General features: G+C 35.1%; 1 protein-coding gene across 1 annotated transcript in view; it reads right to left on the bottom strand.

Annotated features, from left to right (window-relative positions):
* TTC8 (tetratricopeptide repeat domain 8) overlaps positions 1 to 21,425 on the bottom strand; it is a 45,956-nt gene that overhangs the window by 18,929 nt on the left and 5,602 nt on the right. Inside the window, exons 2-7 of the mRNA XM_074824899.1 lie at positions 17,735 to 17,764; positions 13,325 to 13,445; positions 8,803 to 8,866; positions 8,488 to 8,647; positions 7,521 to 7,610; positions 3,781 to 3,825 (exon numbers count right to left, since the gene is read on the bottom strand). Coding sequence (XP_074681000.1) covers positions 3,781 to 3,825; positions 7,521 to 7,610; positions 8,488 to 8,647; positions 8,803 to 8,866; positions 13,325 to 13,445; positions 17,735 to 17,764 — 510 coding nt within the window. The remainder of the gene's footprint in view (positions 1 to 3,780; positions 3,826 to 7,520; positions 7,611 to 8,487; positions 8,648 to 8,802; positions 8,867 to 13,324; positions 13,446 to 17,734; positions 17,765 to 21,425) is intronic.

Genomic DNA, 21,425 nt, shown 5'->3' with positions numbered 1-21,425 from the left:
CCCACACTGATTGTCCCAAAAGTTTTAATAAACTTTAAGGTATAAGTCATCATCTGGAAATGCTGGTTAGCTGAAATTTTGCTCTATAGAGCACTTAGCATAGTTACCCATGTATGTAGGAGTTCATTTCAATAACAGTCTCAGCCCTGGGAAGCCTTCCAGAACAAATTTATTTTACTCTCAGTTCTTATATTTGTGCAAATAAAAATAATAAAACCCCCTAACATTTAGTGGGTTTTCTGGTTAAAAAAAAAAAGAAAAAAAGTTTTTCTTAAAGAATGAATCAGAGCTGGTTCTAAATGAAGAATGTAGATTCTTTAATTGTAACTGTATTTACCATGATTCTGAGATTCATTTTTTTAGCATTACTTTCCGTAGCTAAACTGTATTATAACTAAGACTTCCAAATTGTCTACCAGTTGTAACACAGTATAAAACAGTTTGTAGGGTTCTGCTAATTTACTATTGTATTACAAAATTAAGTTGGTAAATGTACATTTGTTTGAAACTTAGTAATTTCATACATAGTATTGTATGCAACAAGAAATTGGATAGAGGAAACGATAGCAAGTGTCTGCTGCTTCCTTCACGTGCTGTTGAATGGCAGTAATTCTTCAAGTAGCAATTATTGATTAAAGTCTTATTTATAGACAGATCAACACAGAATAGCCTATAAGATAGCTGAGTAAATGACATTAGCCATAGTCAATTTAACATAATTTCATTTGGTGAATGTCTTTGGATTTCTACAGTTTGTAAATCTAACATAATTCCATTATAAATAGATTTCTATCAGAGAGTATAACTTCAGAGTATTAGGAAGAACTAAGTATCAGAAGTCATGATTTCTGGCCCCAAGTATATATTGTGCACTCTTTTTTTTTTTCCTCAGGACAAAGTGTCTTGTCATCATTATCCACCTGTGAATAATGGCAGAGTAGGATGTCATCGTCTACTGATGAAAAAACTATTTCTGGACAAGTCTTTTAAACTGCCCTGCTCTTACAGCATTTAGCTCATAAAATGGCTTTTAGAAATAGCTCAAGGGGTACAGAGTCAGTTATTAAGTATATGTGTTCAAAAGGAAACAAATCAAGAACAATAATGGATAGGGTAATAGTAAGTGTTTAATTTTTCGTCAATAAGATTAAAGACTTTTGAATACATTTTCAAGTGCTGAAAAAGCTCAGTGCTTCCCTCTTCTTCTTGCATCCCCATGTTTCTGATAACTGATAGATTACAGATATATTTACTTTTAATTTGAACCCAGTTCCTAGCATTATTTGTCCAGTCAAATGCACACTGATTAATGGTATTTCTCAACTGAAATTACTGAAGCTTTTTTTTTCTTTCTATATACTGGCTGAATACTAAACAGAAGATAAATAATAAAACTGCCTTTGCTTCTTAAATAATAATGCAGCTGAGAACAGTACAGACTGTTCTAGATCACAGTGACAAAGGAAGGACATTGTCACTGCTACTTTTGTGTTTTATTTGCAAAACTGCAGGAACTGGTCTTCCAATTCTACCCATGCAGAAAGTCCACAAATAGAGGCTTTTCAGCCTATACAGTCACAAACTTAAGCCAATTTCCCAGGCTTCCAAGCCTTTCATGCTCTTTCATCTCATCTCATGCAGAAAAGTGTTTTGTTTTGTTTTTTATTTTAAGAATGTGCAACATCACACAGTAGCAGGTAATACAAAGATGCAAGAGATGTCAGTGAATGTTCTAACGGATGATCAAGCAAGATGCAGATCAATTTTTAAATAGTTAACATATGTGCTGTTTCTCTGCTGAATCCTAAGTGACCGAATTCTTGTCAGGAAGAATCAAGACAATGAATCAGTGAAATGCCATTGGTAGAAGAGGTGAATAAACAGTGATGCAGCAGAAGTTAAAGTATTTCTTTTTTTTGTTCAAGAAAAATTAATGCAGATGAGGTTCAAAAGGAAGGGAGGACGGTTTGAAGAACAGGATTATATTGAAAATGGTGTAGAAAGTGCAGAAGAAAAGAGGAATGAAAGCAAATGACAGAAAGCAAACTGAACAGTTAAATAAACCTCTCTTCAGATATACACATTACATTATACAGGCACCTTGTATTGTGAAGTGTGACACAATTTTTTTTCCTATAAGATGCTATCATTAACCAAATATGTTGATCTCCCTCTCATTACACAATAAACAGTGGTGACTAAGCTGACACTTCTTTGCTTATGGATATTTATTCAAATATCTAGAGTGCCTAAAAAAACATAGGCAAAACTTTTCCTGCAAGACAGTGATTTTGGATGCTCAGCAAGGATTTCAAAATACATGCAGTACAGTGTAAAACATCTTACAATTTTTTTTTCTGAAGAGCCTGGAAAATTCCTTGCATTATATGAAATTATCTGTTTAGCCTAGAGATCCTACATGTCCTTAAAGTGTAGGTCACAGGCACATGTGGCATCTTATCAAGTGACTTTCATTCTTAGTGAACCCAGTTCTCAGGAACAAGCAATATAAATTTTAATTATTAGTAGCATAAAGCCCAGGCACTTTCTTCATATTCGGTATCAGAACATGTAAATGTTAATTGCTACTTCTCTCTGACATTTCTGACACTTGCACTTACTGTTTCAACCATATTTTGGATTAACAGTGCATTGCAATTCAATCCTCTTAAAAGAATGCTATGCAATAAATTCACAGTGTACAACTATAATCATTTGATACTAGATTAAAAAGCTTCACATAGCAGTAAATTTGGAAATGGTTCTGATCTATGTCAACAACAACAAAATTTTTTTTTGTGTTATTGATTAACTGGAGAGTTTAACTTCAGATCTAATCACACAGCAGTCATCAGTATTGCAGAAAATTCAGTAACTGTTTAGTCAGCTACGTGTTATTTACGAAAACAGTTCTTTCAAAGAAACTTCAAGCAGAAATTTTGATTCTGTTTCAACTGAGTACATATATCTAACATAGTAATGAAATATTTTGACACTTTATTCATTGAAAAAATTAATTATTTCCCTGGGTGAACTGCCAAAAAAGTTCTGCAACCTTTATCTATTTCTGCATGTTTAAACAATATGTACCCAAAGCTGATCTTAGCCATTCAGTGCAGTAACATATGAAGAATCACAGAAGAAAAACTTTGGATAGGGTAAGGGGGAACTGTATAATTAAGAAAACTTTTGGAGAATAAAAGTTATAGACAGTGATATCAACAATATAATCTTTCTCTTGAGGCACAAAACACCTCAGCACTATGGAATTAGATTTCCAGAAAAAGTGACCAAAGTCCTATTGATATTTTATTTTTCTGCAGTTTCACCAAATACCTTTCCTTTCTATTAACCCAAATGCATAAACAATCATCTCAGTAATTTAAAATGTCAAATGATGTTCAATTCAATCAATAACTATTTTGTCAGATATTTTCACCTTTTTCTGTTAACAGACAGTCTTCTGTAACTCATTGCTTACTCTCATTACGAAATCATTAAATACAGGGATCTTATCATGTTGATAGATGACGGAACTAGTTTTAAGCGTTAGAATGTTTTGCTTCTCCAAAAAGAGAGCAATCTGTACGTTGGTATTTGCAAGTTATCATCCCTGATTATCAGCCCTGTAAGAAAGGATTTCTCTCTCTTAAACAACTTCTAATGCTTCACTTCTGTACTCAGATGTGATGTACTACTTGGATCCTTAGTTTAGCAGAATACCAACAGAAATAACTGAATGATACTTCATAAAAACTGAAAATGAAACATATTACTCACATTTTTAACGTCATTCTCGTGGTGAAAAATATACTCAAACAATGCCTGTCAGAGGAATATTTAAAACATTGTCATATTTGAAGATAAAAATTGATAATATTATTTTAGAGGAATACAGAATCTTGATTATGTTAGGCAGAAATTAATTATTTGTGAAAGCAATCATATTCACACATCACAGTTGCTGACATTTACATTTAATTAAAGACTTGAACAGACAAAAACTATAGGTGTGCTACACTGTCATTACAGGAAAGCATTTTAATTTTCAATTTGTTGCAAGAGATTAGTGGAATTGTCTCTTATCTTTGATCCTTAAATCACTTTGATAAAAAAAAAGGCAGCTATAATTTGAAAGCGAATATAGATTTATTTGAAAACCTGGTACCATTTTCATGTCTTTTTACCTGTAAAATCAATGAGTGATCTAACAAAGACTTTTTGCAATGTATAGTTATGTGCTTATGTAGTGCAAAATCTACTTAATTCAAGCATAGGTTATTAAGAATGTAAACTGAGTAAATTTTGCCTTAGGGAAAAATAAATTCTAAACCCTACAGAATTTTGGGATCTGTAAAGGAAAAACTTTTTTATTTGTAAATGATAAATGCTAACAATACTGAGTTTCTGAAACTCAAACACACCATCATAATATCAAAGCTTAAAGAAGTTGCATGCATCAGCTGTGCTGTGGTAACTGCTCATAAGCCCCCAACAATTGCACCGCAATGTAACTGCCTCTTTGTTTACTCTTGTATAAAGCTATGCAAGTCATACTACCTTGTAGCTGTTCTGCACTAGAATACAGAAGAGTATATAACAGGTAACGGGGGTGACATTTTAAGTGAATAAAATGATATTGAAAGAGACTAGGTAATTAAATGGAGACTTGTAGCCTCTACTCCCAGACATGTAGTATGGGTGCTAGTAACACCCAGGTTCAGCTGAGTTGAACCTTGATCTTTTTCTGCACCCAAATCCCAGGTCTTAATTGCATTGAAAGAACAGAACGTTTTTCTAAAATCTAATTATTTGTTAAAAAAAATTAAAAGAAAATATTGTCCCATGAGGAAAGATATAAAAGAACAAGACAGCAGTCTTCTAAGGGCTTCCATGACTCTTCTGCCAGCTTTTCTTAGATAAAATTCTTAAAATATTTACCTTAAGAAAACTACAGAATTACTAATGAATTGTCATGTCTGGTGAGGAAAGTAAACAACAACCTACTTGTCTTCTACTTTTGCTCAGAACAGACTCTGAACAGATGATTAAAAGACATTAAAGAAGTATAAATAAAACCACATTTATAGGGAGATTAGAATAGGTGGATAACAAAACAATAGAAAATAAAGTAGTGGAACATTTCATCCTCTAGTTCAATAACAGGGAAGCATTCAGTAAAAGTGAGTAAATATAAAGTGATAAAAAAAAAATGTTCTCTTGCATGGCTGGCACAAGGAATTTACTGCTGTTATCTACAGGTTCTGACCTTCATAAGGATTTAAATAACTGAACATTCCCTTGGATAAAAAATATCTAGAGTTATCCTAAGAATTCTATTAAAAATCCACAAGATAAGAGAGATAAAACTTCCTGTTTCATACCATAAACCGGTTGCTCACTGAGATTTACCAGAGGCTCTCTCTGGCGACAGGTGGTACCTCACATGTCTACTGTGGGGTTTCCTGCAATAGTCCTTAACATGGCTGATGCTAGTCAGAGGTAAGCCACATTCCTGTAGTCATGCAATGAAAAGATAATCTAACTTAAAAAAAGATGTGATGACTATACTTTGCAAACACATAGGGAAGAAGTACATAGGAGGAGTATGTACCAATATGAGTATACAGGCTAATCATGTGAATTTAATAGTTGCAAGATTTATCATATTTTTGCACCTGGGAGAGGTAACAGCTCAGAGTTTCAATGATTCTTAACACAGAGTGCAGTCTGAAATCTCACCTCCTGCTTTGGCTTCAGCCTTAATGCTGTCTTGTTTTAAAAAAGTTATAAATCCATGTAGCTCCAAATTTAAACTTAGATCTTACATTCTGTGTGAAATGTTAATGTCAGAATGTATTAGCTTCATAATACTGACAAGTACACTTGTTGCCTATGTATGTTTCTATGACTGTTGCTTTACATTTTTTGGCTTAAGCCTCTTCTTATATGAAAGTGAAGGAAGACAGAGCTATCCCATTGTCCCAAACAATGATAATTAGAAACCAGAATTGCTAAAAATACATTTCTCATTCCTGAGAGCTACTGTTGAGAATAAATATTTCATCTAAAGCTAACCTAACTACTTAAATAGTATATAGAGTTACCAAACACAACTAAAAGCTAGCTGTCTTCAAGCAGAAGAACTAAGCCTAGTTTCTTATGGATGCATCCTGTGTTTCTTAATCCTTCCCAGGTTTCTTACATTCTCCCTGTTGTACAGACTTTGATGGATTTAGAACAATATGTGTGCTGGCTGATTGCCGGCAAGGACATAATTGGACAAAAGGCCTGCAGTTTTTTTCAGAACTGATAAAGAACTGACTCATAACTGCCCTCAGATGATAGTTTGGAAGTCTTTCATTATCTCTCCAGACTAGAACTTACTATACTTGGTATTTATTCTTCTGCCTAGCTTGGTTAAGAGGCCAAGGGACAGAGATGTAAGGAGAGGGTGAAGAACACAGTGCAATCACACAAAATTTATTTCCTTTGAAAACCACATTGAAAAGCAATGCTCTACATCAGTCTAGATCAGGTTTTGAAAAGCAAAGGAATTTTCTAATTGTTTATGAAAAATTATTAAGTGCACTTTCGGACTGGAGGAGCTAATTTCCACCAGCAGATTATTAGGTACTGCTAGTCTTCTAAAAGGGTTCACCACTATGTTTCTCAAAGTAGACTGAATACATACAGGTTCTTGCAACTCTAGGCTGCTAGCCAAATATAGCTCCTGAGTGTCTGATAGTCATTTGATACCTTGTGCAAAATGAGCTGTTGGTCTCAGCCCAACAGTTGTTTTTTGTTAACAAAGTATGCACAGAAAACATCTTCATCTATACAACTAACTGGTTGTTAGAAAGCAGAAAGATTCAACTGGAAGGCCACAGAGTGATAAATCATTACACAATTTTTAGGTCCGTTCCACTCACAGCTGAAACCTGTAAATTGGGCAGATAAGCTGGATAAACCTGTTCTATTGGCAGATAGTCTGTTTCAGTGGTTGTCAATCATAAGATCTTAACAGAATATGAAGAAGAATTCTGAAGAAAAAGATTAAATCTTTTTACATAAAAAGTGTGAACTCATGCCATAAAATCTAAGAGAAAAATACAAACCATTTGAACATTTTTTAGGACAGGATTGCCATCTATTCACACACAGAACCGCATTTCCAGACACTAAGAAGTATGTTGCTGGGTTTTGCCTCCTGGCTTTTTTTTTTTTAGTTGCCCTTCACCACTCCTATATGCACAGTTCAAAGTTATTTACCAATGGAATATTTTATTCTATACAAACATTTTTCCTAGGTTATACTTTCAACACAGTCTCTTCAGAAATATTTTCAATTTCAAGTCTAGTAACCAACCACTGTCAAAAGTTAAGTAACACACTTTGTTTCTGAACTTTACAACACAGTTCATCATTGTTTGTATCCCCAATCCCATGTACAGTTACATTAGAATGATCCCAGAAAGCAAGAAAAAGATATCATAACATTAACCAAAATAGTTACATACCTTTGCCAGTTTGGGTTTTTGAGCATATTTTGCTAAATTCAGTCGAGACAGATTTATGAAAGGGCCATCTGGATTTGTTAGCATTGAAGCCTGAAGGGGAAAAAGAAGGTTTTAAGTGGGAAGATCCCCTACACTTTCCCTGAAAATTTTCAAAATATTAGTAGTATACAAAAAACCCAAACCGAAACCAAACAAAGCATTTGTAGATGTATTGCTCTACTGTGCAGTACAGACTCCTCTTACTGAATTTAATCTTTTCTGAAAGCCAGGAATTTGTCCTACTCCCATACAGTTCCTGAAAGAGATGGTATGAATTACCTTCTGGAACTACCTTTTTCTTCCCTCTCTCCACTATTTCCATAATGTGCCTAAGCATGTATCTTGGACTAACTGTCAGATTGACTGAAGATAGTTGGGATACATAACCGAAAAGTCTTCAAGAAAGATTTAGGAAGATCAGTTCATACCTGCGATAGTGAGAAGATACCACATTTTGCCATTAATGTGATATTAATCTGTATTACATATTCGTGCCAGTTGCAGTTTATTAATTTTGGCAATAGGACAGGATAAAACTAGTATAGTTTATTTTCACATTGAGATTAGTAATTGTTTTGTCATAAACTGAAAAACTTGGAGAAGGTTTTAACATACTTATGGTGAAATTATATCATAGTCTTTTCATGGCCTCAGTGAATGAGTCTCACAGAACTTGTGAATTTGGAATTTATGTGAATTTTTGTGAACTTGTGAATTTATGTATATTTTTTAAATAAACAGATTAGCAAACTAACAAAAAGTAACATTTTCAAACTCTACTTTGAAAACAGTTTAAACAAAAAATTAAAAATGCTCACCTCCTTCAAACTTGAGTTTAGATGCAGCTTTTAAGTCAACTACAATGTCACTGTACCAGACACTATGACCAAGAAAGCCATCATTCTGAGAACAGAGTCAAACAACTTACCGTTCCTAGCCTGACGTATCTCCCAGAAGCACTAGTAATTGGACGAGCTGTGAGAGCTGTTCGAGGTGTTTTTATAGCCTGTTCCACAGTACTTGGCCGTCCACTTTGTGTGCTGGGTCTCACAAATCCTGTAATAGGCCTTCCTGATTGAGTTACTGGCCTGAGGATGTTAAGCACATTATCCTTATGTTGAGTGGTATTTATCGATAGAGAATTTAAACACTTATATCTGCAACATTTCATTTTCAGAAGTTAAATTTAGGATTTACTCATTTGTAACTAGTCACATTTTAAAAAAAATAAACAATCACATACCTAACAGCTGGGCTGGGACCTCCACCTTGGCTAGTTCCAGGGAGTTTCAAAGATGTTCCTGGTCCTATAAAATAAGAGTATTTCTCCCTTCACATCGTGATACTATACTCTTGTCCAGAGGACTTCAAAAAATGATTGTGTCTTACAATAAACTGTAAATTTCTTTGTTCAAACTGAGAGGACATAGCACTAGGCAAAGACAACAAAAACAAATATTGCACTGTACTACTGATAAACTGTCAGACTGTTGCAAGAAACCTGCCACAACGAACACGGTTTTCTCACTTTTACCCTTCCCATTTGCTCCCCCATCACACCTGGAGGGAGTGAGCCAGCAGCTGTGTGGGGTTTAGCTGCCTATCGGGGTTAACCCACAACAATTCTCAAGAACATCTTAGGAGCAATAGATAGAATTGAAGTAAGAAAGGTTACTGGAACAATGAGATCATGCTAATTTGAAATGGTATATTTTCTATCTGGGACTAAAATAGGACCGAGGCTACAGGTCAGATGGAGAATGGTATCTCATGTCATTGGACCCACACTGGACCCCCACCCACAATTTAGGGCACATTAAAGTTCTAGCTCACCCATATCCAAAGGTCATCAATGAAAATACTAAATTGACTTGAGCCCAGGTGAACAGATGACAGGTCACCCTTTTCACATATTTCTGTTTTGACAGTGGATCATTAACAATTACGAGTTCCTGCATGTAGATTTTCCATCACCTTCACCAACACTTGATTATAGTCAGTTCTTCTAACCTCCTAAGTGAATGTCTAAGAGATAGTTTTAAAAACTTAGTTAAAAGCAAGATATGACATCTATACCTTCTGGTCTGTTCACTGCTTGTTACCACGTACAGAAAGAAATGAGATTTAAGTTGACACAGCCAGTTCTTGACAAATTACTGTTACTCATCTACTTACTTTCTAGATACTTATGAACTGCTTTTATTTCAAAAGTTTCCAAGAACTGAAGTTAAACTGATAGGTAGCTAGTTTCCTTCCCTCTTTTTTCCCTGCAAGATAAACCCCAATTTTTCCCTTTTTCAGTCTTCTCTCCCACCCTCAAGCTGTAATCACCTCTGACATACTACCAGTCCATTGTTTAAGCAAGTTTAGAAGACTTGTTCAAATCAATAACTTCTAACTCAATCTAAATACCTTCTAGCCTTTTTAATCCATGCTGATACCAAGCACCTCTGACTTCAATACTGTAGTAGCCACCTGTCTACAGCTGTATTTAAAGTTAAAGAATATAAAAAAGGTATTAACCACTATCACCTTGGTAAAACCAAATAAATAGGTAATGTTAGAATAAGGACCAAAACTCGGATTTCTTTCTCTTCTGGCTGGCTGCATTTAAGATCTCTGTTGCTTACTTGCTCTTTATAGTCCTGTGAATCTTGATTTTTTTACTCCACAACAGAAAGAGTGTTCAGTCTACCCAGCAGAGTTTCTAACACGGTAACTAGGGCACTCTTCTGAGAAATGGAGAAACTTGCTTTCAACTTTTCAGGCTAGCAGACAATGAACTAGTCTTCTACTTTCTGAGCCTGTTTTTTAACTATTGCAATAATATAAAAAAGGTAGGAGCATTAAAATCCCTTTTCCAGTTATGTTTTTTAATAACTATGATTTTTTTTGTGCTTTTGGTGTACTGGGAGGATGCTTAGAGGATTTAGTTCCCTTGATCTCACCCTAGGCAACTCAGTCCTTACACTGAGAATCCCAACTGAACTAGCTATGAATAGGCATCAAGAGGCCACAGCAGTGCATATGGTCACTAACAGCAACAAAATTTAAAAGCGTAATTTCAACACTTAGTGATGACTGCAGTTGACTCCTTTAACTCCCTAGTTAATGAAATAGCTGTGATTATCCATAATGCCAATTAGTATGAGCTTCTGAAAAATATGTTGTCAAGGTAGCACTTTTAAACAAGATTACAACCTTAGCTGATAAAATGAATAGTGTTAAGAATCCAAAGGTAACATACTGGGAATTTTCTGTAAAATGATGCTATAGAAAATTTTTGTTAATAAACAAGACTGATGGAAAATTAACAGCAAAATTATAAAAATTTAAAAAGTGGTGGAAGACAGATTTCATTATATATGTGTGAAGAGAAACCACAGAAAAGTAGTTGTTTCCAGTGGTCCCTATACAATTTAGTAATTAATTAATAATGCAAGACACAGAGCAAAATCATTATTAAGATAGTTTAATCTGGAAACTAAGATAAGGACAGATGCAAAATTGAAATGGACATGTAACTGATGAAAAAGGATTTGAACTGCTGAGTAAGCAAAGTACAAACAATACCAGTCATAATAAGGAAAGTATGACTACACATTTTTAAGTTTGTAAGCTATAATTATAGTGGGGGAGGATATCCTGAAAGATTTGCCACAGTAAAAGACCCTTAGTCAAGACCATGTATGGTTAACACATTTTAACAGCAAAGGAAAAAGCCCACAGTCAACAAGCACCCATATTCATTAAATTGTGTAAAATTGGAAGTGATCACAGAATCACAGAATGGTTGAGGTTAGAAGGGATCTCTGGAGATCATCTGGTCCAACCAGGCTCAAGTAGAGCCACCTAAAGCCAGTTGCCCAGGGTGCTATCTAGACAGTTTCTGAGTATCTCCAAGGAAGGAAACTCCACACCCTACCTGGGCAACCTGTATCAGTGCTCAGTCACCCTCACAGTAAAAAAGTGTTTCTTGATGTTCATACATCATGTTTCTTGATGCCTCCTGTGTTTCAGCTTGTGCCCACTGCCTCTGGTCCTGACACTGGGCACCACTGCAAAGCCTGTCTCCATCCTCTTTGTACTTTCCCTAGTGATACCTGTGCTTACTTTTTAGATAAAAGTGTAACAGAAAAAAACTTCAGATGTATAAAGAAAGTAAAATCAACCTGTAAAGAAAAATGTATTTTCAATGTGTCAGTGGACTGTTGTCTGGTTTGGTGACTACAACTGAAAAAGCACGCAGATTAATTGGAAAGGATTAAGAGTTTCAAGACTCAACTCAAAAATTAAAAGATATACCTCAATAAGAAGATTGTTTAGCTGATCAAAGGTCACTGGATAATTTAATGACAGTTTTAACTATTTACTCTGGAAATATACCTTTGAAAATAAAGTCTTCATATCGGGCAACAATGTACACAAAGTAGCAACAGCTGGATCTACAGTTGATAATTCACACTAAAGATATGGCACATGCTGATAAAAGCTAGCAAATTTAATAATTTACTAAAGACTGCAGGGGGGTCTTTCTCTCTGGAAAGTTTTTATACTTTCTGAAAAACTATATACTAGCTCAGGCACATCTAGTAGATTTGAAGCACAAATAACAAAGTCTTATCTCAGTGACTCAGGAGTGCAGGCTACACTATCATAATGATTTTCTTTGGCTTTGAAATCTGTGACGCACTATCCAGAAAGTCACCATTTTTCAGTTTAAATATAGTAAGAATGTATTTTTCCAGAATACCTTATTTCTCAATAATATTCATCAAATTATTTTTCTTGGCAGATGGTCTCTACCACAGGGGGCATAAAATCAAATAAAAGTCTAAATTATATTAGTATGCTGTTTTAACACAGATACATGTAATTAGATTATCATAATGCATAACCACAACTTGAGTACTGCTTGGCTGTTTATATGTGATCAAGCATGTAATGACCATTTTAAAAAATGTAATCAGATAGATATGCAATTGCCTACTTCTACCCAGATGAAAAAAAGCTTTTAATGCTTCAGCTATTAGTTCTGGTCTATGTTCAGTTCTTCCCTTGAATTCCTTGACATAGTAGGTGGTTGAGAGCCACATCTAACAAGGTGCATAAAAATTCCCATGTGGACTGCACTAAAGAAACAGAGAAAAACAGAAATAATGCCAAAAGTAGTGGAAGACTACTAATTACTGCCCCCTTAGAAGGGAACTGAGGAAGCTGAAAAAGAGCTGCATACAAGAAACAATGACAGGGCAGAAGAACTGTCCTGGGAAGGAAGAGAGGAAAAAGTAAAGAAAAGCAGAAGAGAGAAGATCAGTACAGAAAATGTTTGGGGAAATGATACAAAAAGGTGATGTCAGATTTGGCCAGACTGTTGCTGACAGTACAGGCATATGGATGAGATTCACAGTACATCAAGGGCATATATTTTTTGCTAGTTTCCCACAGTGCCTAAAGAAGCCAGAAAGGAGTAAAAGAAATCAGTGCACTGATGGAAAAGAGCTAGTGAGTACAGAGATGTAGAGGAAAAGCTGACAAACCACTACTTGTCTGAAGCCCTATCTGACACGTCTAAGCTCTACATCAAGATCATGTGATGTAACTCAACATTGCCATACAACCATAAAACAATCTAAAACTCTTCTTGTAGCAATAGCTAAAAGTCGTATCAGGTCACCTCAGTATGTACTATTTTATGCTAGATGACAATCCTGAACAAAAGAGCTCTTGTTGCTTCAATGTATTTAAGTGAAAGTCATTCTTACGTGCGACTTGAGCAATGGCATTTTCGTCTAGCATCATCTCTGCAATTCCCTCTTCATCCATATCGATTTCATCCACGTACACCATTTCTGTCAAAGCTCGTGTTTTCAGGCTCCAGGCAGCCTGAACAAGGATAAAGTAAAAAGTAAAATGTCTTAAAGACACCAAGTAAATAATCTAATCCACAAATTTGCCTTTTTAAAAATTATTATTCCCTTCACAGTTTTAATAGGCTTGAATAAGGTATTGACTTAAACAGCTGGGTATATCCATCAATTGCCTGATGGAGGTGGAAAGAGACCTGAGACTTTAGACAACCCATTTGGAGTGGAACAGCTATAGTCACTCAAATTGAAGGATGGAATTTCACACCTCATGAAAAGCTATGACTAATTTAGGTCACAGGCAACTCTCTGAGATCTTGTGCTTTTGAAGAAATCCCCAGCTACCAGTGCCATTCAAAACCCACTGCTGACAGACACCTTATTTAAACTGGGATGGGAGAGGAAGGTAAGTAAACCATTGTAATGCAAAGTAATGCCCTTCCCAGGCATCTGTAGAGAAAGAAGGGAAATCCTTTAACTGGCAGTTAAAGATACAGTATATTACTATCCACAAGCAACAGTCTTTAGAAAGATAATCTAAAACTCCTTTGTTCAAAGCATCAGCTGTAAAAAATGTGTAAATGTATAGATCAAGCATTGCAGATTGTGAGATTATTGGAGTACTTGTTACTGAACTGAACTGACAAATTACAACATTATATGTTTTAGAGGATTATATGAGCAGTGTGGAAAGGCAAGCATAATTCTAGTCGATGTGACAAACTTTGTGTAGACTATAGAGGGACCAAATCAATGGGGAAAAGAAAAACCGGTGGCAGCCATACAGAAGTACCAACGAAATAAGTGCAGATTCAACCACTCCTATAACTTAATATGCCTGTAATGTACTCATAGAGCTGGCATGATAAAGGAAGCCACAAGACCAATCCCTGATCTTCATTCAGATATTGAACAGATCATCATAAATTTTCCAGAGTAAAAATCACTGCCAAAACAATTAGATTTGTTTCTTTTCTGACAGGGGGTACAGCAGTCTGGTGGGAAAGCATGTTTAATATTTGCTAAGGAGACATTTCAAAACAGAAACAGACTGATGCTACCTTAATAGAATTAAAGGTCAAAGACATGGAAACATTTTCTTTAAATAAGAGGTAGGACAAGATCTGGACCTCAGGCTTATTTAATAATTTAAGTAATCACTTAATTGAACACTTCTCATCATTATGTCTCAGACCATCCCTTCCTCTACACTTCCTTCATATTTCTATGCAACATTACAACTATCATAAAGAAAGTATATCTAAAAATGTTGAAATATTTAACTCTCCTTTTTAAAAGTGCTTTCTTCCAAGCAAAAGCAAAGGAGGGATTTAGCCAGCCAGTTCAACCACAATTAGAAACCTTTGTTTAAGTATGAAGAGAGGAACAGGGCAGGATGATTTGAATCTAGGCCAGACAGACATAATCCAGATCTGCTTTATTATCTTTTAGTTTCTTCTTATGTAGTAGGGTGACAACCTTTAATTAGCATTGAGATTTGCAGTTAGATGTTCAACACCCTTAACTGTTTTTCATTATTCTATGGAAGTACTTAGTTTGTCAAATTTTTAACACCTTGACAGTACTCAGCTTTTTTCAAAGACGTATATGTCTGAAGTCAACATAACCATGTCTATATTGGGAATATGCTGAAATTAGAGCTCTCAGCATAGTCAAACACAGGCTGATTTCCTAGTAGACATAAGAAAAACTGCCCATAGTCTTTCCCTGGGAATTTAAAGTAGCAACTTCTCTACACTAATTGCTAAAACTGGGGTCAGTTCTTAACACAGACATAAGTATATCATTGTGATCTTTCCAATAACAAACATAAGATAATGTGTTTTTAAAACTAACGTCTCTTTGTCATTACTGGACAAGTATCTGTCAAAAAAATAGATTCCACAGACTGCTCTTCCAGTCTTAAACTCCTAGTCTGAGGTTTCACAGCCAACAAAAAATTCAAATATTGCATATTATTCCTTAATTAAACATCAGTCTGTAGATTATTATCTGCAGCAATGTTTGCTATAGGACTTCTGATCAAAACAGCAAGAGAGAGAAAAATGTCAAATTTGTTACTTATACTATAGAAAGATGACCTTTACATTGGGAGACAAGAAGACAATTCAAAATTCCTAACTACTAATTACAAGGCCCATATGAAACAAAAGTATCATTTCACTGCATGCACACAGTTATGCTGAATATCTGAAAAATCAAGGCATGGGAAAAGAAATTAGAAATCTATACTGACACACAAATAGAAAGGGAGATGTAGGAAAATGATCTTTTTTTTCAAAAGAATTAAATGAAATTTCTGACACCCTTTTTATTTATAAAAAATTTGCTTCTTATTCATAAAAAGTCACATAGGACTTTATAAGAACTACGGCATATGGCTATTGTCTTACGTTTTAAAAGAAAACCCGAGATGTACATTTCTCTGTTAAAACATACCCTCCCCAACAAATTTTGATTTCTTTTTTTGTTCATAAAGTAAAGATGTCTTTTATCACGTGAGATGTACAACTCATGCGAGGTTCAAACATTTTCTTAACAGCTCAGTAATTTCAACTTTTGCTGACTTTCTGTAAAGAATTTGTACCAGTAGTCCTGGTATTTCCTATAGCTACTTTATCTTTGTACGAAGCCTACTTTCTGTGTTGCTATTTTTAGCTATCCAGAAAAATTTTAACAACTCTGTTCATAAGAAAGTACACAGTTTTAGTCATTTACTATAGCACAATGCACAGATTTTTTTGCTCATCGAAAATCTGTAAGGTTAATCTGAAACTAATGCAGAAAAACTTCAATTAAAATGAATAAAAGCATCACAAAACTGGAAGAACCACACTGCCAACAGTGAGAGGAAGGCTCACTTATAATCACAAAAAGCCATAAAAATAAATGCACACGTTTCTGAGTAACCACATAACAATATTATTTACACCTCAATTTAGCAAAAGTTTGTCCAAACTGTTGCCTCAGATTTCATTTATATTATCTGCTCTCTCTTTGTGGGATTGATAATTTTGTTTTGTGACAAGCAACATGTCTGGCATTTATGAAGACAACTTGCATTTTTATGAAATGGACACTTAAACAGTAGGAACAAGAATAGGACAGCTCACTTCAGACAACCCACATATTCACAACATAGTAACAGATTTAGCTTACTTAACTCATAATCAGAACAGAATTTCACAATAACTAATAGTAATCAAAGAGGGATGCAATAGCTTAAGTACCATAAATACAGAAATGTGATATAGTATTTCTTAAGAAGTCTAAACTCCAGAAAGAAAAGTGACAGTGTTTTTCACTTAGTTCCTGAGAACTGGTTTTTCACTGAATCACATATCTTCCTCTTGTTCCTGAAAAGTCCAAAAACCAAATTAAAAAAAGATAAAATCTAAATCTAAATGTTTTCTGAATCTGCTAATGCACATTTCTAAGAGATTTCATTCTCCAATAATCCTTTCCATTATCATAAATTTTATTCTGTACACAATGAAAACCCCAGAACGCAACAATTACCTTGTGAAGTGCAATCTTTAAAGTCAAGAAGATACCTGGCAGTATTTCACTGAAACCATTTTGTATGCAAACAACTTGCATGACTTCATCGGAATATAATTGGAGACTTGTAAAATATGTTATTGAGCTATATTTAAAGATGCAATTTCACATTGCATTTAATCTCTTCTGACTCTGGGCTGGAGCCAAAAGATGCCACCACCTGCACATTACTATTCTTCTCATTGCTGTAATCTAGTGCTAATGTGGACAGAGTGAAAACTAATCAATTACTCTCAGTCTTCCATCGCTTATGCAAAGCATCATCATGCAGCTTCAAGACTACCAGACTCTACACAAGGCAGGCAGTGAGACTGAGCTGTAGGAGCAGGAAGGGCATGCGTAACAGCCCACCATTACACTGCATTAAATGAAACATGAAAGTGAGCCCTAAGAGCATAAACATTGTTCTGTCTGTTCTGGCTTTTTCCTAATCTCATCAGCAGATGAAGGTCATTCAGTTCAAGATAGACTGAATTTAGCTTTTAGAAGGCACTAAGCTACTGAACTGCTGAATAAACCTATAGGATATATATGGGAGAAATAAACTTCTATCAAATATAAAAGCTGCCTATTTAAAATACCCCTTATCAAATGTACTGCCTTACCAATGATGAAAACTAAATTTATGCCATTAAGAATTTAACAACAAAATAAGTATTATTCAGTGTATCAAAAATTCTTCCTAATGCTTATATCTAATAATTGTATTTATGAAAAGAATTTTACCTGAAATACAGTGTATTCAGAATCAGGCTCCTGAAAAGGGAAGAAACAGAAATTGAGGAATGGTAATGCCAAACAATAAAAAGAACAACAAAAAATGGAATTATACTCTGTGACCAACTCATTTTATACAAACATCTTCTCTTTGACACATATACCCAAATTTCCATTTCATTACATTATCCCAACTTACACACACTATGGAGCTAATCAGTGTTTTTCACACTGAATGCAGATTTGCAATAAGTACAATTTTCAGATATCTTTTGCTTTCTTGCTTCTGCTGGATCATGTTGGCCAAATCTTAGAGTAACATTACAGAACTATTAAAGTGAAAAATGGTACATTTAAAAAAAACCAACCAAACAACCAAACTTGGAAGATGTAAGCAAATCTCTCGAAAATGAACCAGATTATCAGGCCATGGGCTTTAGAATGCCTACGTAATAAAATGTATCTTTGTGCATTTTTGTTAGCTGCTGATGGTGATCAAAATGATATCACTGAAGTACATAAAGGAAAATTTCTGCACATATTGGGGTTTTTTTTTTTTGTACTTTTATGATGGAAGTGATGTATTTATTGTACTCTGGACAGTAATGCTGTAGGTAGAATAAATGTCAAACTAATGGCTTATTGCACCATCCAGTAAACAAAAGGAAAACTACCAGATGAAGTTTACTACAAGCCAAAAGGCAAGAACTTGTATCTGCTTGAAAACTTGAGGTAAAAGTGAGTAAATACTAACAGGAAATGCAGGTTTATCATCATGTATTGTGCAGTTATCATGTTTATATACTATTTAAACTATCCTTCATGGCTTATGGTGATCACTTCCAGGGACTGGGGATGAATTTTTCCTCTCTAATATATTACTTAGTTTTAGAAGGAAAGACAAGAAAGGTGGGAGATAGATGTTACTTTCTCTAAATCACTAGTAGTCTTTTGTAGCGTCAGATCATTTCTGCTCCTAGAGGCAGTGGAAAATTTCTTATGTATCTGGCCTTGTGTAAAACTATCACAGTTAAGGCAGCTATGTTAGATTGAATACAGAACTTCAGAGTAATTCAGACTAGAAAAAGGACTTCAGGTCTCTAGTCCAAAGCCCAGCTCAAAGCAAGGTCAGCTATGGGGTCAGCTGAGGTTTCTCAGAGCTTTGACCAGTTGTGTCTTGAAAAATTCCAAGGATGGAGACTGCACAATGCCCCCGTGCGACCTGTTCCACTGCCTGACTGCCCTTGCAGAGAAATGTTTTTCCTTATATCATGCCACAGCCTCCGTCATTTCAATTTATGTTTGCTGTCTCTCACTCCATGCACCACTGTGAGGGGACTAGTTCCACCTTCTTGATAACCTCCTCATATGTATTAGAAGGCTGCTATTAGATCACACCAATGTCTTCTCCAAGCTGAACCACTGCCCAGAGTGCTGTTAGCTTCCTTCGCAGCCAGGGCACACTGCTGACTCATGTTTCACCAAGACAATGGCAAGGTCAAGCTCGCTCTTTTTCTCTGTAGTATGAGACATGGTCTACTTCTTTCAATTTGAGCATTTTTACTCAGTAAATTCCATGATGGCAGGGACCTGGAAGACTGGTGATGATCTTCCTTCTGTAGTGTACTGGAATTTCTGTGGCCTTTTAAGGGTCATATTTGGAATCACAAACTTGTTCACTGGTGTCAGAATGCATAACAGTTTATAAATTGAGCATTCTATGTAACTAAATGTTAATTGAGGGATTAATCTCAGCTGTCTGTGATGCACCTGAGCTTGACTAAGGCACTAAAACTGCCTTTATACTTTAGATGTATGATTAAATGAACTCCAAGTTCTTTTATTATGTTGTTTTATTTATAGTATCCCTCTTCTAAAAAATAAACTGTTTCAACCTTCCAAGTAATAAAGAAAGGGACACTGAGATATTTCAGCTTGTATTTTATTCACTTCATTGTGTCCGAGTGTTATACATATGGTGTCGTAGAAAACAGTTTAACAGCAGTAGGTTATCTTCCATACCATATGCGCTACAGTAACTAATGAGGACAAGGTTACAAATATTACATCAACACTAACTCAAAAATGCCTTGATGTTACAGATGTGTAGCTTAGTTTAGGCACTGTTCATCAGTTTAAAAAATAATTTAAAAATAAAACAAATTTGCTTATGTGGAGACATTCATATTAGTAAAAAATGCAGAAATTACATCCCTCATCACTTCGGAGAAAAGTAGAGTTGACCAATAATACTTACTAAAACATTGCTCTGTCATAATAGTAGGTGATAGTACGCATTGTTGATACATCATAATATATTGTTCCAGTTTCTGACAATCAGTAACTTCAGATTTTAAATAACCCTCAAGCAGGTGATAGAACTTTCCTCCCATTAAACCCAAGTCTGGAACAACAAAAACTAACATTAAAATATAATGTATTTTAACATGGGTGGATCCAGCAGTTGCTACTCACACAAGTAAGCCACTGGAACTGGATTCCGAATAAAGATTTCTTTGAGAGGATTAAAAGTGTTGCCCTGTAAGCTTGTATCTCAAAACAAAAGGTCAAATTTATTCTTCATTTACACATATAAGGCTCCTTGAAATTAGTAAGATTGTAAAAACAATGAAGGAAGGATTTAAACCAGATCTCTAAATCCACTGAGGGCATTTTATAATTCAAGTTAATGTGTAAAAGTCAGCTCATTTGAAGACCAAAATATTTAGAAAAATTAAGTCTTCTGATGTTTATAGACTAGAAGAGAGAATGAAACAAGGTTACATACCTTTATAAAGCTTCATTCTACAACTAATTTCAGATAAGTATGATTTAATACATGCAGAATATTAAGATTAGTATATTCTGAAAATGCTCTTCAAAAGATTAAGAGCAGAAACACAGAAAAAACATTACCCAGGAACAATGACTTCACTGTATGTATAACTAATTTATACATATAAACTTAACAATTACAGTCTCTTGAACCAGTAACTGATTTCAGTTGAAGATGCTTTCTCAAATCAAGTTCCATGTACATAAACATGTCTGTGATAACTTTATTATGACCTTACAAAAACCAGTAGCTGAAAGTTCACCATGGGAGAAGAAAGGACGAATGAACAAAAGCAAATCCTCATAGTCGACCATTAATCAAGTTAAAGGCAGGACATCCACTGTATGTCTATTAATTACATTAGGGAATTTTTTTTTTATTATTGTTAAACTACAGCAGGCCTCATACATCAGTGCTGGTTATTGCCTTGAATCTGACATATGGAAAACAAAGAAGAGTAATCAGATTAGGTAACTAATCAGGATGATCAGCACAAACAGCCTTGGATTGTATTTCCTCTAGGTCATGCTATTACTATAAACATAGAAGACAGTGCCTGTTTGCTTATGTCGTGGTTTAACCCCAGCCAGCAAATAAGCACCACACAGCCACTCACTCACCCTTCCCCCCTCCCAGTGGGATGGGGAGGAGAATCAAAAAAAAAAGTCGCCAGTTGAGATAAGAACAGTTTAATAACTAAAATAATAAAATTAAAATTATAATAATTGTATTGTAAAGGAATATAATGAAAAAGAGAGAGAGAAATAAACCCCCAGAAAAGACAAGTGATGTGCAATGCAATTGCTCACCACCCGCTGACTGACGCCTGAGCAGCGATCCACCCCCCAGCCAACTCCCGCCAGT

This window comes from Strix aluco, chromosome 4 (genome assembly GCF_031877795.1).
Source record: "Strix aluco isolate bStrAlu1 chromosome 4, bStrAlu1.hap1, whole genome shotgun sequence".
Lineage (NCBI taxonomy): Eukaryota > Metazoa > Chordata > Aves > Strigiformes > Strigidae > Strix > Strix aluco.
This window is presented reverse-complemented; position numbering and strand designations above follow the sequence as displayed.